Source organism: Penicillium antarcticum, assembly GCF_028974205.1.
Source record: "Penicillium antarcticum strain IBT 31339 chromosome Unknown utg000004l_segment0_segment0, whole genome shotgun sequence".
In the NCBI taxonomy this organism is placed as follows: Eukaryota; Fungi; Ascomycota; class Eurotiomycetes; order Eurotiales; family Aspergillaceae; genus Penicillium; species Penicillium antarcticum.
This window is the reverse complement of record NW_026695302.1, coordinates 78,177-99,488: the sequence shown is the minus strand read 5'-3', so window position 1 is coordinate 99,488 and position 21,312 is coordinate 78,177. Positions and strand designations below refer to the sequence as shown.

Genomic DNA, 21,312 nt, shown 5'->3' with positions numbered 1-21,312 from the left:
TTTGGGTGGTGTGTCCAGCTCGGTAGTGAAGTAAGTAAATACTTATTCAACGTTAACGTTAACTAACATGGTTATAGAAAGGGTATTGAGAATAAAATTTGATGGCATTGCCTAACATGAATGCGTTCAAACTTTGTAGACTATGTTTAGTGAGGAATAATGTCGAAATGCCATCCCCATTCGACGTGTGCAGTCAAAACTGCATCCAAGACGCTCCCGTCTCCTGCCTATGGCTTGCATGCTGCCTCCGAGAATCTTACTCGTATTTACTGAGACTTGGGGGCAGGTCTTCAATGTGAGTTCCCCATTCACTCTCGTTGGGCCCAAGCTCGAGCTCCAGGACACCGCCGTCGGCAAAGAAGTCATGGGTGATCCAATTCTTGGTCCATGGCTTGTCATTCCACTTAGCGCTCTGTATGTAAATGGACTTGTAACTGGGATCAAAGTTGATGCTGCGGATAGTAGCAGTCTTGTTGGTGACAGGATTGCGAACGCTGACTTGCTTGAAGTACGGCGGAGTGATCAGGTAAACGTCCTGACCGGCGACTGGCCACAAACCCAACATGCTCAGAACCACGAATGAGCCCATTGCACCACTATCATCGTTGCCAGCAATTCCGGCGACGGTCGTGTTGAATTGAGAGGGAATGTAGGAGTGACTCTGGTTCGCAGAGAGACCGGGTCTTCCAGCATAGTGGTATTGGTAGACGGGCAAGAAGGCCTGTTCGTCACCTAGGTAGAGCAAGCCAGAGTCGTGAAGGTAACGCAGGCGAGAGGTAAAGGAATGAGCACCACCCAGGGTCTTGATTAGAGAGCCCATGTCGTGGGGTGCATAGAAAGTATACATCCACGCACTACCTTCGTATGTTTCGTGGCCATCGGGATTGAGATAACATGATGTGAAGTTCAGCAGCGGACTGCAGAAGATCGGGTCCTGGTAAGCCCACGTCCCGTTCGGATACCGAGGCTGGAGGAAGCCGGTGAAGCCTGTGTCGGCGCCTTTGATGCTTGACGTTTGATCGGGCTTGAAGACGTGGACCCAGTTTCCGGCTCGCATCGTGTACTTCTCATAATCGGCATGGTGACCCATACCCATGGCCATCTCAGCAATGCAAAAGTCGTTGTACGCATATTCCACTGTGCGTGAGACGCTGCGAGTGTGCGTGCCCTTGCCGTAAGGATCAATGTCCTGGAACGGAATGTAACCGAGATTCTTCCAACTGTGAAGACCACCACGCCCTTCAACGTCCCAGTTCGCAGGCTCCACTTCCGCGTCTTTGACTACAGCCTCGTAGGCAGTGTCCCAATCGATGCCTTCGACCTTTTTCAAATACGCATCGGCCATCAGCACATCTGCGTTGGATCCACCTTGTGTGTTGCCCTTGCAAAGTGACATGCGGCAGTCGGGCAGATAGCCCTCGTGTCGATAGATATCAATTAAGCTGCGCAACATGAGAGATTGCGACAGCGGGTCGACCAGCGTCAGTAGTGGGTGAATGCTGCGGAACGAGTCCCAAATGCTAAGCAATTGTTTTGTGAGCAGTTTGTTCATCTGGGTAGAGACTGAGTTGTCTTACCAGTAGTAGCTGTCATAGTATGGCTCGTCACTCTTCCACAGAGGGTTCTCTCCGGTGTAGTCCTGAGGGCTGATCATTGTGCGATACGCTCCGCTCCAAAAGACTTCCTGCAGCTCGGATGAAACTCCTTCGGCGTCCACGGAAATGACCTCCAGCTTCTCCCGCCAAGCAGCCTCGGCCGCTGTAAGGGTGCCTTCAAAGTCGAAGTCAGGCTGCTCTCGCTCTGCGTTGGAGCATGCCTGAGCGGCGCTTATGAAGCTGACACCCACTCGAGCGAGGATAGTGTCATCCTTGGGGCTGTGGAATCTGGCAAACGTGCCAGCTGACACCGTCGAAGACAAGCTGGCTCCAAGCGACAGGCTCGGCCTGCTGAAGTTGACGCCATTTTTAGACCAGGATCCTGTGTCGCGAAGCTCTGCTCCCTTGAAATCAACGCAGAAATATGAGTCATAGCTACCGATTCCAAAGCTTGGGCTGAAAGAACCACTTCCAGAAAGCCGACCAGTTGAGCGGTCGACGTGAGCAGCTCCCTTCGTTCGTGTCTGAGGCAAATCCATCAAATCCACGAGAATGACCGGGCTAAGCGGCTCGCTGGAAGTATTAATGAACTTGAACCGGTACAAAGCGGATCGATTGGTTGTTGTCATCTCTGCGTGAACGCCGTTGGCCAATGAAATACTGAAATAGCCAGGATGAGCATCGGGAGAGCTCCTATTCCAGGCCACCGCTCGATCTGATTGTTGCCATTTGCACTGATTGATATCGTCGCCAGGACAATTTGGTTGCGGGAAAATGGGGAAATTGCCCATCGATGGAGACTAAAAGGATAGGTTAATGAGCCGAAACAATGTAGGATCGAAACACTCTAAAGGTGACTTACGCCTCCAGTTCCAGAGTCGTGCATGTGTGAAAACCCGGTAACAACCTTGGTATCATAAGCGAAACCAGCCTGGTTCTCGCCCGATGTGTCTGCAACGGCCTTGGCCATGCCTGAGATTGTTAGTATTGCGAAAGGAAATTCAATGTTCTTTGGATGATCATACCAAATGGCAACGTCGCGCCTGCAAACACATGGCCTAAGAACGTTGTTAAACTGATTTTCCAAACAAAGTGGTTTTCTAGATACAAAACGAACCTCCATTGGCAGTTCCGATCAAGGGATCGACATATTTCAGTATGTCAAAATTATCTGTCGCGGCTAGAGCACAGGAGGCATAGAGAGCGGTTGTGAAACCAACAAGAACCCGCATAAAGAGGGGATGTTCTGATAGCATGATAGAGTCAAACGTTCCACCGACTTGATCTGCCAACGGCTTCGAAATCCAGAATGAAGACGCGTTGGGAATTTAAGCTACTTATTTACCGATCGGTAATGAGTCGCGGGGGAAGCATTCCCCGGTCGGCATGCAGCCTGCCCTTCGAGGGGCTCCAGGAAAGCGCCATCCAGTCACAACGTAGGCCAAATTAGAATTCTTCACTTCGAACCGAGTCACGTAGCATCGGTTGCGGCCAAAGCAGTGGTGTCACATCTGCACTGCCCTGCAAATACACCCTGCAACGCTTATTTGCGTTCCATCACATGGAGAGGGGCCACGAAGCGGAAAGGACCGCAGGATGCGCAGGCAAGATGCCTAAATAGGCTTTCAATATAGTATTAAATGAGTCGGGTCCCTGGCCGACTGTCGATCATTGAGACCAGGGCGCGGAGCTAAGTCGATTACCCCGAGCTGCGGGGAACGTGACCTTGTCCAGGCGGAATCCGTGATTTCCAAGAGGCTGACCCAGTGAAGGGATTCGATCCGACTTGGCTAAAATTCGATGTAACCGTTCTGCACTCTTTCAAACTAGTTGTGGGGAGGTATACCGGGGTTGACAATAGCAATTTGCGATCGGCCGGTCGGAGTGTCGGCTAAATGTCGGAGGCTCCGTGTTGTCAATATATTTGAATTTCGGTGTGTTGTTGTAAAATCGAACGCGTTCAAACAAGACTCAGGTCGAGGAGAGTGTAGTCCCTCGCCGCGTAAGGCTTGCGCAGTTGCAAATTTTCATCAATCGCAGGTTCAGTCTTGCTTTTAGTCCTCTTGTCATCGTATCATCGACACCTCAGGTTCGACCATATCAAAAGCCCTCAGATCAGGTCAAGGGCAATGCTATCCCATGATTTCCCTCTCGTTTCTGTTGGTGGCCTTGGGCTGCTGTGTGAGAATGCCGAAGGGCTGGCAATGGCCGGCTCTCGTGGTGCAAGGCTGGAATTGAGATATGCTCTGATCTTGGTGTTTTCAGTTTGTAGTCTCAAATGGTCCTCTTTGAGATTCGCCTGGTCCTGGAGCAGCGATCGATATGAGTCAATCTCTTTCATCATTAATCCCAACTGATTCCTGAACTGCGGCAGTTGGCCAAACTGGTCTGTTTGAGCCCCTGGATGGTTGAGATATTCCAGAACCTGGGGATACATTTCTGCAACAGGAGGCAGCTTGTCCGGTGCAAGACCGGAATCACAGTCATCGATCCGGTTTGAGCCGGAGGGTGCCATTCTAGAAAAGCTGGAGCTAGGTCTAGGGGTCCCCGGTGAGCCTTCAGCTCTGATTGAGGTGGATCCGAATGGTGAGTCTTGCTTTTGCGGTGACTGAACACCGGGATTCGTGCCACGAGGGCTACCTGAGGCTGAAGGCGGCAGGGGGAACTGAGGTGGTGCATGATCCCAAGCTCTTTCTCGACAAGATGGGCAGTAGAATGCATTGGCAGAGCGTACAACATCTGCAAGACACGCTGTATGATAGGATCTGCAGCATGTCTGACATCCGATAAGACTATCAGGAAGACGGCACTCGAAACATACTATATTATGAGGCCGTCCAGCACCTGAAAAGAAGTTAGCAGGATAAGCGTTTTCTCGGAGTCAAATGGTAACAAACCAATCCATTCTTGATAGACACGGCCTTGTTCTGGCCTCGATAATACAGGCTGTGTGGAAGAAATCGAGCCCCATCTTATCTGGAAGCTAGCTGGAGATTCATCTTCAATTGATCGAAGCATCGGCGAAGACACATCTCCTTGATTCAGAGATTGAGGCGTTCGTAACATGATTAGTAGTAGGTGAAGGAAGTGAATGACGACATGAAGATGTACAGAAAACGGCCATGATATTCTGCCGGGCGGTGAACACGATCCCGACTTTCGGTCGAAAAACTACCGAGACAAGAGATCACCGCCCTGAGAACTTAATATCAACTCTCGTCTTGGTCATTTTCTCTTGCATGACTTTGGATATGTGAATGGTGGATGAAATCATTGAGCTATTGCATAGGGCACATCCCAATGATTCCAACATTCGAGCACTCATATCGCGATCCTATCACGGAACTTCACAATGCCTGGAGTACCTTCTAACAAGGCTTGCGAGCGTTGCAAGAAAAGACATATCAAGGTCAGCCCAAGGATGTTTCTTGGCTATACTGTGGATGGGCTTTAACTATTCACAGTGTGATGAGACCCGTCCCCACTGTCAGCGGTGCACAACTGCTAGAGTAGAGTGCCCGGGATATATTCAAACCCGCAAGTTTATTGATCAAGGAGCAACGGTAAGGCGCCGCTATGCTCCATATCAAGAGTCTCATCCCAAACCAAGCTCTGGGTCTCATTCTCACAGGGTACGTGAAAGGCAAAGGCCACTTGTCCCCTACCCATTGAAGTAAGTGCTTATCTCTCGCTACAGGCCCCCGCAGAGCCTACGGACTTGATGCCTCAAAATCAGTCACAAGCAACAAATGAACAAATCCAGTCAAACTATCCACATGAGCATGATGGACCTCCTCTTCATCACCAATTGGGAGAGACGAGCTTGGACTCGAACGATGGCCCCATGAACATGGAGATGACTGGTCCCTCTAACAGCCGATCAGAAACTTTCCCAGGGGCCACCCAGCAAGAAGACATCAATGTTTCAAAAAATCCCACTGTTTCTATTCCTACCCCAATTTTTGGGGGTGACCAAAATACTGGATCTGCAAAAACAATCCAAAGCCCAATTTCACCAATGTCTGGCACGAGGGGCTTATCGTCTTTTGAGATGGCTTACCTCGGACTATCCAATGATGTGCCAGATGCTCAAAGGGGGATAACCTCTCAACCCTCATCCCATCGGAGTGAAAAAGAGGAGTTTCAGGATATATTCTCCGAACTAATGACAGGTACTGAACATGAGATCGCCTTCCTCACACGTCATTATTCTGAGGTGTTGGGTCCCTGGTAAGTATATAAGTTTCCGTCTTGTTCCACACAGCATACTAAATTGCAGCCAGGCTGGACCTGACAGATGCTCAAAAGTGGTTCACAGTCTATGTTCCCATACGTGCCATCAACAATCTATCCGTGAAGTACGCTATTTCTGCACTATCCGCCAAGCATCTAGCTCGTGTCAAGGGTATCAAATCTCCCACCGGGGGGATGTATACAAGTCCTGCCACAACCGAAGTCTATCCTAATGACACCCAGGTTGATTGGTATTTAAAAGCTGCCAATTACTACTATCTTGCAGCATCTGATCTGAATAATATCACTTCGGACGGCTACACTGCTGTCTCTAGCTCTGCTGTCTTGGAATCACCGTGCGAGACCGTTGGTCGTTGGTTGAACTCTCGTCAGACTCGGGAAAATTTGAAACCAGCCAGTGATGATGCAAATGACTTGATGCTTGTTCGAAAAACAGAAGAACTCTTGGCTACTTCTATGATTTTGACCATGTACCGTCTTCTAGATGCGAATGGGGATGATTGGCATAAGTAAGTCTACCCGGCAACTTGCTATTTGACTTATACTGACATCAGGGATAGACAATTGTTTGGAATTCGCCCTATGTTCCAGTCTCTTCTCGATAATCATTTACCAACATCTACTTCGTTCTCCCACGGAATCCGGGCTGCATTCTGGAACTTCGCTCGCCAGGACTACCTCGGTTCGTACTTTACCCGATCACCTACACACTTCAACCCCGAGGACCATTCCCTCTGGTGCACGGCCGGTATATCAATTAATGAGAAGAACGAACTCAATGTCATCCCGAACGGATCAAGCTCCTTCACACAAGAAGACCAGGCAGCAAACGGCCTGATCTGGCTCGTGTCAAAGGTAATCAACTTCCTCGCCAAATCGAAGGAATCTCAAATCGCGCAGTGGACAGGCTCCCCACCCGGAACCTCACCTGGAGCTCAAGGCACATCGAACGGCAGCCAATCACCGTATCCCGACACAAGCACCTGGCTCAAGCTCTCTTTCGAATTCCAAACGTGGTTTGATGGTGTCCCTGAGACATTCCGTCCCTCTGTGAGAATCGAGCATCCGAAAGATCTATCAAGACCTGAAGGGCCCCAGCTTCCTTTCCCGGAGATTTTCCATGGCTTGACTACTTGTGCTGCCACTATACAGCATTATCACTTCGGGCGGATCGCGTTGCTTCTCAATCGACCAGCTGATATATTGAGTGCACCGTCTACGGCCTTTGATCGATTGCAGGGGTATAGAGAGGTCACAAAGGAAGTGGAGTTCCGCTCTCGTGAAGTTTGTGGTCTTGCCTTGGGCCGCCCACAAGGTTGCGTGCGGATATTTATGATACCGCTTCTCTATGCTGTTGGACAGTGTCTAGAAAGTCCTGAAGAACATCAGATTATAATTGATTTATTACGAGGCGTGGAGGCTGATCTGGGTTGGGCTACTGAGTATGCTGTTCAGAAACTCCAGGCCTCTTGGAATCAATGAATTGATCAAATCGGGAGAATCATAGAGTACATCTTTATAGACAATGGATATGATCTGGCTTGGTAAATTATAATGTTTAAAGGCTATTACTGTTCTAGACAAGCTGCGGCAAATCAGTGGTGGCAATCACGAGAACCGGGATGGTAGCTGGTAACACGCCCCGATTCTCTCGTCATATATTGAAGCTCGTGGAACTATCGTGGTCCATCGGAAATTAATCCCGAGGAAGTGTGTACCTTGGCTGTGTGGGTGATGACGGTATACTGGCATCAAGCAACCAAGGATGTTTCACATCTCTAGACCAGAACTTTCAATTTAACGCAAGATGATGCATTGGCTTATAGACAATAAAGTCTTTTATATTGGATAAAAAGCATTCCAAGTGACTGTAAAGACCAAAAGACAAAAGGCAAGAGAAAACACGACGAATACCCAAAAAAAAGGAAAGCTTTTCACGCGGAAAACTTTACCACCCATTGTATGCAAAACGCAACAATTCTATGAGCTCTGCCAATGGCTAAACACAACTCTAAATCCACCCTTGCAGTCTATTAACACCCATGACGAGAGTCAGTGGAACATCTGTCCGGCAGGTCAGATCGCGATGACAGATATCGCTCGACAGGATCTGGATCGCCGGAACCACAAGATGATACCTTGCGGCCAGCCGCTTTCCTGTCCGAAGCCAAGGTCTGCGCGAAATGAGACATTTCTCGGATCCGGGGGCCTTTCCAGTAGAAGACGTAGATGGGAATGGTGAAGAGGATGGCCATGAAGCCTAGGAATGTGGATGGCCATTCTAGTTTGTGAACTGTGCCCATATGCTCGTACACTGTGTATTCTAAGTAGGTGCTCTGTTGAAGTTCTCTGTGCACTTACTAGGGAAGGAATACATGGCTGCAATACCAGCGAGAAAGTCGCGTGCAAAGCCGTTGCCTCCTGTTGCTGAGGCGGCGTATGGGCCATATGCTGCGATCATGTAATCGACTGTTGCCATATAAATTGCATACTTCAGAGGAAAAGAAGTCAATAAGCGATCGCACAAGGAAGGCGTTTGGAAATTCACTTACATTGGCAATGGCAATCAAAGATGAAAAGATCATAGGTGCAATCCAATGGACTTGGGGTGGCCCAAGACTCGTCCATGCGAATCCAAACAGACCAATCGATAAAAGTGGCGCCACTATGACAACGTAAGTAATGCAGGTAGACTACTATCTGGTAGAAACTGACTCCATAGCAACCAGTAAAGACGAGCCTCCGGCTGTAGCCCATCAGGATCTCTTTGTTGGATCCTGTAATGCCGACGAATCCATGGCATGAATGAGAAATAGGCAATGAAATATCCGATCAAAAGTCTATAGGCTGTTAGCATGCTCATAGCTGAAGAGTCTTTTTCACTCACGGGAGAAAAGCCAGTCCGGTCGTAATCGTAGTGAAGTTCCATTGCTTGTAAACCGGTGTATAAGACTGCAAGAATGTGAAGATCAGGGAATCACTGAAACCACTAAGAAGCGAGAGACACAGGACAATTGGTTCTCGCAGAAACATGATAAAGGGCCGTACCCAAACCATGAATACCCAGCGGAAAGACATGCGCGTCTTCTTGAGCTCGTTGCCACTCCACACCATTTCCCCATTCTTGCGTCTGTGCCTCGCCTCTCTAGTGATAAGGATGCTGCACCTTGTCTCTGGAACGAACAAGTGCAATATTTGCACGAAGCCACCGAGAATAAGCTGGACCCAGAAATTCCAGTTCCAGTCCAAGAATGTCGCCACGAATCCACCGACAACCGGTGCAATGACTGAGCCTGTCACGGATGATAGCACAATGAAAGCGACAGCATATTGCTGATCTTCTGGCTCCCACATATCCGCGACCATGCCCAGCGTCACTGAGCCACCGGCAGATGAAAGACCACCGAGAATGCGACATACGATAATCGTGCCAAAGTTCGGAGCCAGCGCGCAGGGAATTTGCCAAACGTTGACAAAGAATAAGCTCAATTGCATGATAGGCCATCGGCCAAACTCCTCACTAAAAGGAGCCCAGAACTCGCAGCCAAATGCATAGGCGACGAGGAAACCCATTTGGCCAACGCGAGCCGCTTGCTCTGTGATGCTGAAATGCTTTGCATAAAGAGTGATACTGCTCGCATAGATGCTAGCATTGAAATTCATAGATGTCTGGACTGCGAAGATGACCGAGATGATGGCCCATTTCTTCCACCAGGGAAAGCTGTAGCCTAGCTTGTCGTAACATTCCCACTCCTTCAATTCCGTTTTGGAGTGGCCGTTGACAGTTCCATTCTCGATGTTGTTTGAGCTTCCACTTCCATTGGCTCCACTTCTGCGCCTTTTCTTTTCATGGCTTGGTCTGGGAGTTCCTCCAGGAGAGCGAACGTTGCCGCCGGAACTGGAACTATCTTGCTTCTCCAGATCTGCATTGGCGTTGGAGGGATATTCTTCCTCGGATACCATTGTGAACAGTTTGACGGGAGAAGGCTATATCTTCGAAAGCAAGGCCCAAAAGAAGAGCCATCCTAGATTCCAGAAACAGTGGGGGCATATACCAAGTTAAATGCTTTTCGTCTGTTCACGAGCCAGACATGCTCACGGTAAGGGCCAAAGATGGAGACCTCTGCTATAGATCGAGGCTTGTAGGCATCTCCGATTGGCCCGGAAGCTGCACTCCAGACCAACCAACCTTTACCAAGCTTCTCTTGGCGTGTTTTTGTGTGTGGAGGAGACATCCGGGGCATCATACATGGACGGATCGTCATTATTTATGTTTTCTCCCTCCGCATTCTGGGGATCTAAGAACGGAGGACGACAATAGGTCGCAAACCAAACCCGATGGCCAAGAGAGATTCCTAAATCCAATTTCAGGATCTCACGGGATTTCAAATAGAAACAGAGATGAGATCTGATCATCTAGGGATTGGTCCGCAATAGAGTCCCCAGACTTGTGAGTATGGGGAGTGAGGGGCAATGATCATGACGATTGCGTGAAAAGACTCATAAAGGGGCGATAGCAAGAGGAAATGCCATTTCATTGCATATGAGCATATTCTCAGTCAACATGCTATCAGTTGGTGGGTGTCTGCCGATACATGAAAAAGATTCACCTATAGTAGAAGATGTTGACAGCTAGTTGAACCCCGTCGTCAATGTATCAAGCAATAACTCCATAGTAACGAGGATCACTCTCCACACGATCGGCATGTCACCCACCCCAACTCCCGAGTCAACTCCTTTTCTTAGTATCAAAGTCCCCGAAGATATTCCGGATTCCTCCAGGCAGAATGAATGACGACTCGGCATGTCAGAGCCACTCGGGGAAGACAATCCACGACTCTAAACATGTCCAAGAAACGCCTCTTTGCAGGGAAAGCTTCAAACCCCTCAAACGCGGCAATCTACCGATGGAGGATTGCCGAGAAGGGGCTTGTGGCAAAGATAGGCGACTTAGCATTCCTTTTCGGGAGATTTGAGAGGTTGAGGCTAGGGAAATGGACCGCGCATGTGGGGGAATCCGGGGTTGAGGCGGGTCAACTATGTATATTTCCGCGAAGTATAGTTCAACATGGAGCAATATGTCCCCTATCTGTTGACTAGCTCTCTGCTAGTGGCTGCTTTGATTGATTTGGTCAAAGTCAATGATGCGCCACGCTAACTGTGCGGGGATATCGCCTCTCCTTATACTTCCCTGAGTGTTCCATTGGCTCTCGGTAATTATGAAGTTGACTTTCCCGGCCCAATTCCGCGCTGGCAGGACTGTATCTAAGCTTCATTTGTTTGCCATAAAGCTGCCAGGGCCCCGACTAGGATTAGGCGATATGTGCTCGCTAAAACACAAAGCCGTTTGGGCTGTCCTCTATTACCCAGAACTCCAGAAACCAACTACGATTGAATTGATTCAACATGGAGATGAATTACGATGAACGGGTAAGACTTTCCTGGGAATGACAGTGGTTGATGTTGTTTCGTGGGCTAACAATTCTCCTTCCAGGCCCTTCATCAGTATGTCCACATGCCCCTTATGGTCGCGCCTGCTAACCACAACCAGGCTCGAGGAGGAGCTGGGGACGGTGATATACCCTGGTACCGAGATCATGGCAGATGTTGGCACTCATCACTTTGTGAAATCATCATCCACTTCCGACCGGGTCTTGGTGCCTCAGCCTTCGCAAGATCCTCATGATCCTTTGGTAGGTGATTCTCTTAGCACCCTGATTGGTGCGATGAATAACCGTGGACAATGATTTAGAACTGGAACCGATTCTGGAAGATGAGCGCCATGGCGGTATCAACCTTGACATCGTTTAGTCAAGGCTTCGGTCCGTTGGCGCTGGCTCCTATGTTTCCACAGTTGATGGAAGCGTTCGAATCCGACTTGGCTTCCGTGGTACAATTCACTGGAGTTTGTATTCTGGTTTTGGGCTTCAGTAACTTCTTCTGGTGAGGGTCATATGCATCGCCTCTGATAACGGTCGCTGACACTACTGGTCCAGGATTCCCATTCAAACATCGTATGGACGGCGACCGGTTTTGATCTTCTCGACATTGATTTGTCTGATCAGCAATATCTGGCGAGCGACGGCCACTAGCTATGGAAGCTATATGGGCGCTTGTGTTCTCAATGGGTTTGGTGCTGGTCCTGCTGAGGTATGGTATTGATCCTTCGATTCTGATGAACAATACTAACTTTTCGCTAGACGTCGCAGCCTGAGATCATCACCGACATCATGTTCCTTCATGAGCGTGGCGCTTATAACACAATGTACTTCACGGCCTATTTCGGATCTCTCATGGTAAGATGCCCCCAGCGAAAGGTGTTGACTGTCGCTAAAATCCGCAGGTCGGTCCCATCATCGCTGGCCCCATGGCTGAACATAGTGGCTGGCGCAGTTTCTTCTGGCTGAATGTCGGCCTCTTGGGTCTCACGCTCCTTCTTCAAATTTTCCTCTTCCCTGAGACGAAGTGGCATCGCGCCCATCCAGACGAGGGAGCTCAAGGGCAACAGCCCTCTGTTCTTGCAAAGAAAGAGTCCGAGACAGAGAAGCCGGTAGAAGTAACACAGCATGAGAATGTGAACGCAGAATCGGGCGACCGTGATCCGTATCTGCACAAGGGTACACCGTCGAAGAAGCAGTTCAAGCTCTGGCAACTGGATGGGAACAACATCAAGACCGTGCTGATTGCTTTCTATATTCCATGGAAACTTCTGACCTTTCCCATTGTGGAGTTAGCTGCTTTCGTCGTATCGTGGTCAGCTAGTTGTTTCCTTACGCTGAATCTTACCCAGAGTCAAGCATTCGCAGAGCCGCCATATAACTTCAACAGTCAGACAATTGGGTTCTTCAATTTCGCGATCTTGATCGGGGCCTTCATTGGATTGGCAACCAATGGTCTTTTGTCGGATTGGGTTTCCATGAAGGCCACTCGAAAGAACAGAGGTATTCGAGAACCAGAGATGCGTCTGCCGGCGATGATTCCGTATGTAATTATCTCGATCATTGGCAACTTCATTGTTGCATTCGGATATGAATATAAATGGGACTGGAAGGTAAGTGTTAACTCTTCTGGGGAGGCTCTCAACTAACCTCAATAGGTGATTGTGATCATCGGATATACTGCAGCTGGAATTCAAGTCGCAGCCTTGCCAGCCATCACTAGCACATACGCAGTTGACAGCTATAAGCCTGTGGCAGGCTCGATCTTCGTGTCTATCACTGTTAACAAGAATCTCTGGGGCTACGGCTTCAGTAAATTCATCACCCCCTGGGTGGAAGAGAGCGGGTTTGTCAAGCCTATTATGTTGAACATGACACTGGCAACCCTGTGGTGTCTCTGCGCCATCCCCTTCTACTTCTATGGAAAGAAATTCAGGGGGTGGACTGCCAAGTCTTCGGTGCACAAGATGTAAAGAATCGTGGTCAATTCGGCACATAGTATAAAATGCATATCTTGATCGTTGCCAAGAGGTTGAATGAATTTTCGTGCTGTCATAGCTGGTATCATAAAGACATAAAATGCAACGCCGCTGTCAAATGTTCAATCATCGTCATCGTCGGGGTCATAGAGATCGAGGTCCAGGGTCGCCTTGGGTTTGGGCGCTGGCGCTGGAGCAGAAGGTGCAGGCGCCCGCGGCACTCCAGCGGATGAGCCAGCGTGAGCTGCAGCCTTTGCGGCCTCGCCTGCCTGCTTTGTGCTTTCCGCAGGTTCCACCACTGCTGGTGGTTCTGCGGCACCCCGACCGTCCGCTTCGGCGAGCAATCTTTCCATCTCCTTTTCAGGATCACCACCAGGGGCAAGTTGAATTTGCGCCATCAGTCCCATCCGTATCCGTTCCTCCATCGGGTATGGCAGCATGTAAACCTCGCGTGTGACGTTCGCTGACTCGTCCAGCCACTGCGTCGCGTTTTTGGTGACTGATGCCACTGGCTCTGCGCCATCCTCTGCCGACTGTTCCCCGTTAGTCCCTGACATATTCACATCCTTGTCGCTAGTCTGAGGCCCTGATTCCTGTCGTTTCCCGGATGCGCCCGTTGCAACATCGGCTGCTGCTTCGTGGTTGTATTTGCTGATCCGGCGCGCGAAGTCGAGAATGAGCTTGTAGTCAATCTCTTTGATTCCTCGTAGAACTGCTTGATTGCCTCTAAGCTCGTCGTCGGAGTCGGAGTCAAAATCACTATCGCTGTCACCATTGTCGGCACAAGCTGTGCGAATGGCTTTGTCGAAGCCTTCAATGTCGCTCACGATTCCCTTCACTTGATTTTCTAGTTGCTGTGCTTCAGCCCGTAGTTGCAGGATCTTGGCATGGTTTATTTGGTGCTGGCGAAGGGTTTTAATGGCGGAGGCCAACGCGTCGTCTGCTTCGAGGAGGGCGATGGCCGCCACGGGGGCTCCCGCGGCGGTAGGAGAGGTTGTAAGGCTTGTCAAGAGAGCATTGAGTTTTGATTCGACGTCTGTCAAGGAAGACTGGACGAGCGCATTCATTGTGGATGTGGTGGAGTGCAATCATTGAAGAGAAGATGAGCTTGCGGGAAGCTTTAATGACAGGTCACGTGCAAGTATAGGTGGAAAAGAAGAAACTACATTGAGGCGTTGCAATGAAGCTATTGGAACTTCACTGCATTTGTTTGCTTTGTTTCATCTTTGCTCTGGTTGGAGCGGGGGTATAGCATCGCTTATCTGAACCCCCGACTTTGTTCCTCTTTCAACCATTTGAACATTCACGATGAGTACTACAAGCTTGTCATCCCAAGTGCAATTGAGTCAATGTATGACTCTGCAGCCTCCTCTCTCTCGCCGTGGAAAAGGACCAGGATTGATTCTCATTCGGCCGCTTTCTCACGCCAAATGCCAAGAGGACAACAAGACGCTCGACCCAGAACCCTTGAAGAAATGGGCCGAGGAGAGCTTTATAGTGGCTCAGATTGCTTTGGACAAGTCAAACAACGAGAAATCTCTACTTGAGCTTATCAGGGACGCCGAGCATGCTTTGCTACAACGCCCAGAATGTGACGGCGAGAAGATTGGGTTGATAGGTAAGATGCAAACCATTCTACAAGAACATACACTGACTCATGCTAGTAAATGGATCAAAGGGAGACTATGACCCTCAATTCGAGCAGTCTCTAGAGGATCTGCTAGCTGGAGACACCAAACTAGCCACTGCAATCTTATTCGACTCTTGGGACATCTCCTTCCAGTCGACTCTCTTCCATCTCCCCAAGGACAAGGAGAGCGATGGACACCATATCACGCATATATACCCAGATGTTTCATCTGCCAACTTTGTGATCCCAGGGCATCCCGACTTCAAAATGTCAACAGCAGGAGTGGCCCATACTCGCAGTGCTGCATTCATCAAGAAGCACTTGGGCGGCCCGTACTTTGACCTCGAGAAGATCTGGGATGAGCATACTTACTATGAGTTTGGGGATCGCTCTGTTGAGAAGACGATGGCAACAATGGTTCAGGAGCCTTATGTCAACCATGTCCCTACAGTATGTCAATCCCGAGCAGACCCGGTGCGTCAGTGTACTGATTAGCAAAGTTGACTGGTGGCATTGGACGAGCTCGTCTGAGTCACTTCTATCTCAACCACTTCATCTTCAATAATCCCGATGACACGGCCCTTGAACTCATCAGCCGGACGGTCGGTACAGATCGGATCGTCGACGAGTTTATCTTTTGCTTCACTCATGTGAAGCAGATGGACTGGATGTGAGCTTCCACATCAAATTCAAAACGAGGTTGCTGACACGGTCCTCTAGGATTCCTGGTATCCCCTCTACCGGCAAGCACCTGCGGATTCCCTTCACGTCAGTCGTCAACATCCGCGGCGATCGCTTGTTCCATGAACATATCGCATGGGACCAAGCGACCGTGCTAGTTCAGCTTGGTCTGTTGCCGGAGTATCTGCCATTCCCGTATGCCCTGCCAGATGGATCTGTTCCGGCCCCAGGAAATCGCTTCGAGTATCGCGTCCCAGCAGCCGGTGTCGAGTCTGCGCAGAAACTCGAGAATGAGCATGAAGTGTCCTCGAACCAGATGTTCGAGTATACGATCCGCGAAGTCAAGGATCAATGAAGTTATCCAAGCAACATGAACAGTCAGACGGAGTTAAGAAAGTCACGATTGCCCAGGTGCCCAGAACGCCCAGATGACCCGCTTCAGGCAGCTGGCTATACTTCCAGGATTTGGCCCTTCCGTCATGTTGCAGTAGTAGAATGTACCCCGCAGTCTGTGCCTTTTCCTCCGTTCAGCCACCGGAGTCAACTCCCCATTCAGTGTAGTGCGCATGAGCTATGTGATATGACATTGTTTACCGACTTTTAGAACGACTTTGGAAGCTGATTTTTACTAGATCGGCGAATCGGCAAGGTTCTGCTCCAGCTCTCCGTTGATATCACTGCTGACCGCGTTTAAATCTGCAGGCAACTATTGGCCTCTTGCATCGATCTAGCTGGCCCGTCTCCAGAGTCTCCACATGAGCTTGCGAGGCAATTGGGAGATTGTTTCCGCCCTCCGCCGGCGCTCCACTTAAGATGACATGCGCCTGTTTGTTTTTCATAAGCGAACAGTGAACTTAGTGCATTAGTGCCTGACTCGGATTCCCCGGCTATGCTATAAGAAAATGACCCGAGCTGAGGTACATTGATCTCTTCATTCCTCTACGCTCTTCATCATGGTTGCTGTGTTGTCGCTGCTGACGCTTGCTACAGCAGCTCTGGCTGCGAAGCTGCCCATTGTTGATCTTGGATATGAGCGACACCAGGCTATCTCATTTAATGTATGGATATATCCTTCCTATCTGTTTTTGCTAGTACTGATCCCTTGCAGAGCTCGCATGGCCTGTACAACTTCAGCAATGTCCGCTATGCCGCCCCCCAGTCGGCGACCTGCGCTTCCGTGCTCCTGTACTCCCAACCGAAAACAGAGAACATGTTCAGAATGGCTCGGTAGGCCGTGTGTGCCCTCAGGCAGCTCCGGTCTGGAACACACAAGGCGCGCCGGCATTTCTCTTGGGTTATTTGTACAACCAGACAATCTCAGTGCCCTCCAACGTCTCAGCCTATCAATACAAGCCCACTAAACAGGATCCCCGTACCACTGAGGATTGCTTATTCCTCGATGTGGTTGTTCCGAAGAAAATCTTTGATCGCGGACAGAACAAAACCTCTCGGAAGAACCTCGCACCTGTGCTGGTGTGGATCTACGGTGGTGGGTACGTTGCTGGAGAAAAGAGTAGCTCCGATGCAACTGGGTTGGTTCAGCGCAGTATGGCTGGTGGAGAGCAAGGCCTTGTCTTCGTTTCCTTGAACTATCGAGTAAGTATAATCAAGCCAACTCGAGGTACTACAATGACTAACCTTGTCTAGCTGGGTGCATTTGGCTTCTCTGGCGGTGACAGCATCACTACCAATGGCACTGCCAATGCAGCCCTCCATGACCAACGCTTCGGTCTGGATTGGGTATACAAGAACATCCACTTGTTCGGTGGTGACGCAACCCGAGTCACGGTCATGGGCGAGTCAGCCGGCGGTGGTTCGATCATGCACCAGATTACCGCCTACGGAGGAAGCCGTGGACCTGTTCCCTTCCAGCAAGCTATCCTGCAGAGCCCTGGCTGGGTCCCGACTATCAGTGAGGAACAGCAGGAGGGTACCCTGCAGCAGTTCCTGGGCTATCTGAACGTCAGCACGATTGAAGAAGCCCGCAAGCTGCCATCTGACAAGTTGATTGCGGCCAATGCCTACCAGGTCGCTACTCAGTCCCAATGGGGTCAGTTCACCTACGGACCTACCGTCGACGGAACCTTTGTCCCCGCCCTCCCTGGACAACTGCTGCTCAGCGGCGATTTCGACCACAACCTCAACATTATGGTCGGACACAACGCAGACGAGGGACTTCTGTTCACCTCGCCGGCAAGCGTCAACAGCTCTGGTCTAGCAGAACAGCTCAAGCAACTGTCCACAAGCATTCCCGCAAACGTGACCCAGTCCATCACCGAAGACCTCTATCCCGCCGTCTACAACGGCTCCTACGGATACACGGACTCGGTGGGGCGCACAGCGCTCGTCATCTCCGATCTGATCTTCCAGTGTAACACCGACTACTTCAACCGCGCATACGACAAGCAGACCTACGCCTATGAATTCGCCATTCCGCCCGGGGTTCACGGTCAAGATGTCGGATACACCTTTTACAACAATAACTCTAACGCGAATGGTGCCCTTGGTGCCCTCGGCGCGATCGCGAATGTGACTGTCGCGCTGGCTATGCAGGACTTTTTCACTAGCTTTGCGCAGCATGGTGTGCCCAAGTCGCATTTGGCTCCGCCTTTCCGGCGCCATGGTGAGCGTGCCACTCTTATGGTTCTTGGTAACCATACTATTCAGCCGATGCGGGATCCTACCAGTAACCCGCGCTGCAAGTTCTGGCAGACTGCTCCTTATTATGTCGCATAAGGCGATATCAAGAAAATTATCCATGAGATCTATTTAGCGATCCGTACCTAATCCATGAACCATGATGTGATGATTTCGGGGTTCTTGTACATGTTGGGGCCGGGGGATCTAGATAAAGAGGTTTCAGAGTGCCTGGTTCAATCAACAATTGTACATTTCATTGACGTGATAATGACCATTGAGCCTCCCATGTCTATATACAGTACGCTGGACCCTATCGCGGACGATGTTGGGGCCATCAGTGCTAATTGGGGCCCAAATGCCCAGTACTACCCTGTATCAAGCAACGCACGTGATCGGATTTGGCCGAGTCAGCAGGAACCAAATGTAACAATGAACTGTTCGTCTGAGCTTGACTCCAAAGACAACAAACCTGTCCCGGGCCGAGATTGGGTGGCAAAGCCTTGCAAGTTTAGCCCCGGGGCCGGACTTTAGCCAGCGCCGATCACCTTTGATGGCTGTTTTCAGATCTGGATGTGATATATTTCACCGGGCGGATTGGGGCCTGGATATTCGCTTTATTGGCAGGACAACGCGAACTTAGATGTAAGATTCGACCTGTATCACTGTGCCAAGTACTTGGCTGCTCCTATCGCTAGTTCTCTCCCATTGACGTCCTAAACACTCTACATTCAGGGTCCAATGCAGCTACCATTTAGGTGGACTAATGAAAAGCTAGCGATTTTCCTTCTTCTTTTTTTTTTTTTTTTTTTTTTCTCTTGGTTGGTCACACTTAACCGTATGGGGGCAGTGCTGTCTCTCTGTTGGTTCGGGGGGGCCGCCCCCGTTAAGATCAGGCTCACATATCCGAGCTCGTTAGTGCGCTACTGCTAGTTTCTCCGAGAGGCACGGGCTGTGAGAGAGCTTTGAAATTTTCAACTAATAGTGGCCCTTTTTATAGTAACGGGGGAATGGGGCAACGGGTATCACTATCTTTGTTGCTACTTCGGTGCCTGTTTCACGATATGCACATTACTGTGCTGCAGTACTGTAGCTGGCCCATCATGTTACCCCTTTCCGGGCAGTGCATGTCAGTACGAAAATACGGTAGGCGCATTCGATTGGGGGCCAAATCCAAACTGTACAACCGAGGTGAGGCTCTAGGGCGATCGACAATCAAAGACAGTGGGGATGAAGCAAGTCAAGCCTTGTGAAAGCAATTCAGACTAACAAAACTAGAGTCGAAACCAGACCGGTAAGAATAGATCTGTCAGGCCCAATCAAAGCGGCTGACTGGAGCATGACCCGCTAACCCTCGACGCTAAGCTTTCGACCCTGAAGTTGCTTGAGGTTATTTCTCACGGTTATCACGGAATCCAACTTGATATTTAGGCTCCAATGTTCCACTTCCATTTCCACTTCCACTTCCACTTGTTCCATACTTCTCGGACAGGCAGCCCTTCCAACGTAAGACCCCGAAGCCGTGGGGTCTAAAAGTCTTAGCTTCCCCTCTCGATTCGGCTTGGTTATTTATTGCTCGGCCTTCTTCTCCCTCTATCCTATTTCCTTCTTGTCCTTTTTCTACTCTCCCTCACTCTCTTCACATAAAGTCTTCATCATGCGTCTCCCATGGTTGGCTTTGTGCCTGGCTGTCGCCACCGCGACCCCAATCAAGTCTCACCAACTCCGCCTTCCTTTCGTTCCTTCACCCGACGACCTCGAAACCGGCGTCAAATCACTTCTGGTATGTACCTGCAACAGTATTCAACAAAAAAAAAACCATACATTCTAACAATCACAGTCCCTCGACTGGACCATCAAAGATGGCAGCCTTTATGCCAACAACGACCAAGTCTACCCCCCATCAATAACAATGCAACTCACCGCACCGCTCTACAAAGCATCCCACCCAACCCAGAGTGAAAAGTCCGTGGAATTATCCTACACAATCGACAGTCGTCCCCTCGCCGCAAATAAAGTCGGCTCGGTAGCGGGCATTGTTCGTGTTCGCGTGGAACTCCTCGATCTACATGGCAACCTTGTCTCCCCCGACGCTGCCGTCGTCGATCTTGTCAATTACCAAGATGGTTCTCACCACATTACGCGCATCCGTGTAAAGCCTGCGCGCGGCGGTTTCCAGGCCGATCACTTTGCGCAGAAGAGTCGGCCGTGGGTTGTCAAGTACTGGAAGACGCATGTCGGGTCCTTCTTTGAGGCGAAGACTTCTGTTGCCATTAGTGAGAATGCGAATGATGCGCACTCGACTGAATCGGAGGATCACAGTGAGATCAAGGATGTCTCTGTCGACTCCGACTCCCACTCCAGCGTCAACTCCAAGGAGTCCAACTCGCCTTTCTCTATTTCTTCTTTCTGGGCTGCGCCTACTTCCCCTCATCGCTCTGGTCACCGTCGTCCGGGCCACCATCACCGTCCAAAGAATGCTTTCATGCGCATTGTCCGTCCAATTATCTGGCCTGCTGTTCTGGGGGCAGTCGCCGGTCTCGCGGCTTGCCTGTTCGGCTTCTTCGTCGGATCGCTTCTCATGTCTTTCTCTGCTCGTGTCGGGTGGAGGACCTCTCCTCGTTACTCGCAGGATATCTCTCTTGAAGAGGGTAGTCCTTCTGAAAAGTCGCCCATGGTCCCTCGGATCCATCTGACCGTCCCCGAGTCAGATGTATGACCTACCAGTTTTGATATTGTTTTTCAGCGTTCTTTTGCATCAAATACCTAGCATCACCATGCCATTTCCTTTCCCCTTGTCATGCCTGTTCTACCTCTGTCTCTGTATCTGTATCTATTATCCTCTACCTGATGAGTATCACGTGGAACGGTATACCCAATATCAGTCTCTCAAGTATCACGTGCATTTTCTGCTGTTACTCCAACAAGTAGGCCGGCTGGCCCAATGGCAAGGCGCTTGACTACGAATCAAGAGATTGCAGGTTCGACCCCTGCGTCGGTCAATCACTTTTTGCATTTCCACTGTGTGTGGATGGCAAAGATTTTTTTTGGCTCCACCGAGCCGAGCGGGTCGGGGTTGAGCTGGGTCCCGAACACTC

At 50.0% G+C, this 21,312-nt stretch overlaps 9 protein-coding genes across 9 annotated transcripts; 5 read left to right on the top strand and 4 right to left on the bottom strand.

The window, feature by feature from the left end:
• Window positions 1-256: 256 nt before the first annotated feature.
• Window positions 257-2,851, bottom strand: N7508_003990 (glycoside hydrolase family 92 protein; the record flags this gene model as incomplete). The annotated part of the gene is made up of 5 exons (XM_058462056.1): window positions 257-1,520; window positions 1,578-2,395; window positions 2,458-2,567; window positions 2,621-2,653; window positions 2,713-2,851. The coding sequence occupies 5 exons, from the start codon at window positions 2,849-2,851 to the stop codon at window positions 257-259; spliced, it is 2,364 nt and encodes a 787-aa protein (XP_058320681.1).
• Window positions 2,852-3,705: 854 nt separating this feature from the next.
• On the bottom strand, window positions 3,706-4,661 carry N7508_003989 (PHD finger protein; the record flags this gene model as incomplete). The annotated part of the gene is made up of 2 exons (XM_058462055.1): window positions 3,706-4,439; window positions 4,493-4,661. The coding sequence occupies 2 exons, from the start codon at window positions 4,659-4,661 to the stop codon at window positions 3,706-3,708; spliced, it is 903 nt and encodes a 300-aa protein (XP_058320680.1).
• A 286-nt stretch (window positions 4,662-4,947) lies between these two features.
• N7508_003988 (Zn(II)2Cys6 transcription factor domain-containing protein) lies at window positions 4,948-7,331 on the top strand (the record flags this gene model as incomplete). The annotated part of the gene is made up of 5 exons (XM_058462054.1): window positions 4,948-5,004; window positions 5,060-5,227; window positions 5,293-5,825; window positions 5,879-6,358; window positions 6,410-7,331. The coding sequence occupies 5 exons, from the start codon at window positions 4,948-4,950 to the stop codon at window positions 7,329-7,331; spliced, it is 2,160 nt and encodes a 719-aa protein (XP_058320679.1).
• A 551-nt stretch (window positions 7,332-7,882) lies between these two features.
• On the bottom strand, window positions 7,883-9,812 carry N7508_003987 (putative MFS multidrug transporter; the record flags this gene model as incomplete). Its single annotated transcript, XM_058462053.1, has 5 exons — window positions 7,883-8,163; window positions 8,211-8,340; window positions 8,402-8,514; window positions 8,565-8,689; window positions 8,737-9,812. The coding sequence occupies 5 exons, from the start codon at window positions 9,810-9,812 to the stop codon at window positions 7,883-7,885; spliced, it is 1,725 nt and encodes a 574-aa protein (XP_058320678.1).
• Window positions 9,813-11,255: 1,443 nt separating this feature from the next.
• Window positions 11,256-13,260, top strand: N7508_003986 (putative MFS transporter; the record flags this gene model as incomplete). Its single annotated transcript, XM_058462052.1, has 8 exons — window positions 11,256-11,279; window positions 11,344-11,354; window positions 11,401-11,542; window positions 11,602-11,792; window positions 11,846-11,999; window positions 12,050-12,145; window positions 12,193-12,900; window positions 12,946-13,260. 8 exons carry the CDS (start codon window positions 11,256-11,258, stop codon window positions 13,258-13,260), a joined length of 1,641 nt encoding a protein of 546 aa, XP_058320677.1.
• Window positions 13,261-13,388: 128 nt separating this feature from the next.
• On the bottom strand, window positions 13,389-14,333 carry N7508_003985 (uncharacterized protein; the record flags this gene model as incomplete). The annotated part of the gene is made up of 1 exon (XM_058462051.1): window positions 13,389-14,333. One exon carries the CDS (start codon window positions 14,331-14,333, stop codon window positions 13,389-13,391), a length of 945 nt encoding a protein of 314 aa, XP_058320676.1.
• A 241-nt stretch (window positions 14,334-14,574) lies between these two features.
• N7508_003984 (uncharacterized protein) lies at window positions 14,575-15,932 on the top strand (the record flags this gene model as incomplete). Its single annotated transcript, XM_058462050.1, has 4 exons — window positions 14,575-14,884; window positions 14,931-15,346; window positions 15,397-15,566; window positions 15,617-15,932. 4 exons carry the CDS (start codon window positions 14,575-14,577, stop codon window positions 15,930-15,932), a joined length of 1,212 nt encoding a protein of 403 aa, XP_058320675.1.
• A 598-nt stretch (window positions 15,933-16,530) lies between these two features.
• On the top strand, window positions 16,531-18,313 carry N7508_003983 (uncharacterized protein; the record flags this gene model as incomplete). The annotated part of the gene is made up of 3 exons (XM_058462049.1): window positions 16,531-16,635; window positions 16,712-17,173; window positions 17,225-18,313. 3 exons carry the CDS (start codon window positions 16,531-16,533, stop codon window positions 18,311-18,313), a joined length of 1,656 nt encoding a protein of 551 aa, XP_058320674.1.
• A 1,558-nt stretch (window positions 18,314-19,871) lies between these two features.
• Window positions 19,872-20,933, top strand: N7508_003982 (uncharacterized protein; the record flags this gene model as incomplete). Its single annotated transcript, XM_058462048.1, has 2 exons — window positions 19,872-19,997; window positions 20,055-20,933. The coding sequence occupies 2 exons, from the start codon at window positions 19,872-19,874 to the stop codon at window positions 20,931-20,933; spliced, it is 1,005 nt and encodes a 334-aa protein (XP_058320673.1).
• Window positions 20,934-21,312: the final 379 nt, after the last annotated feature.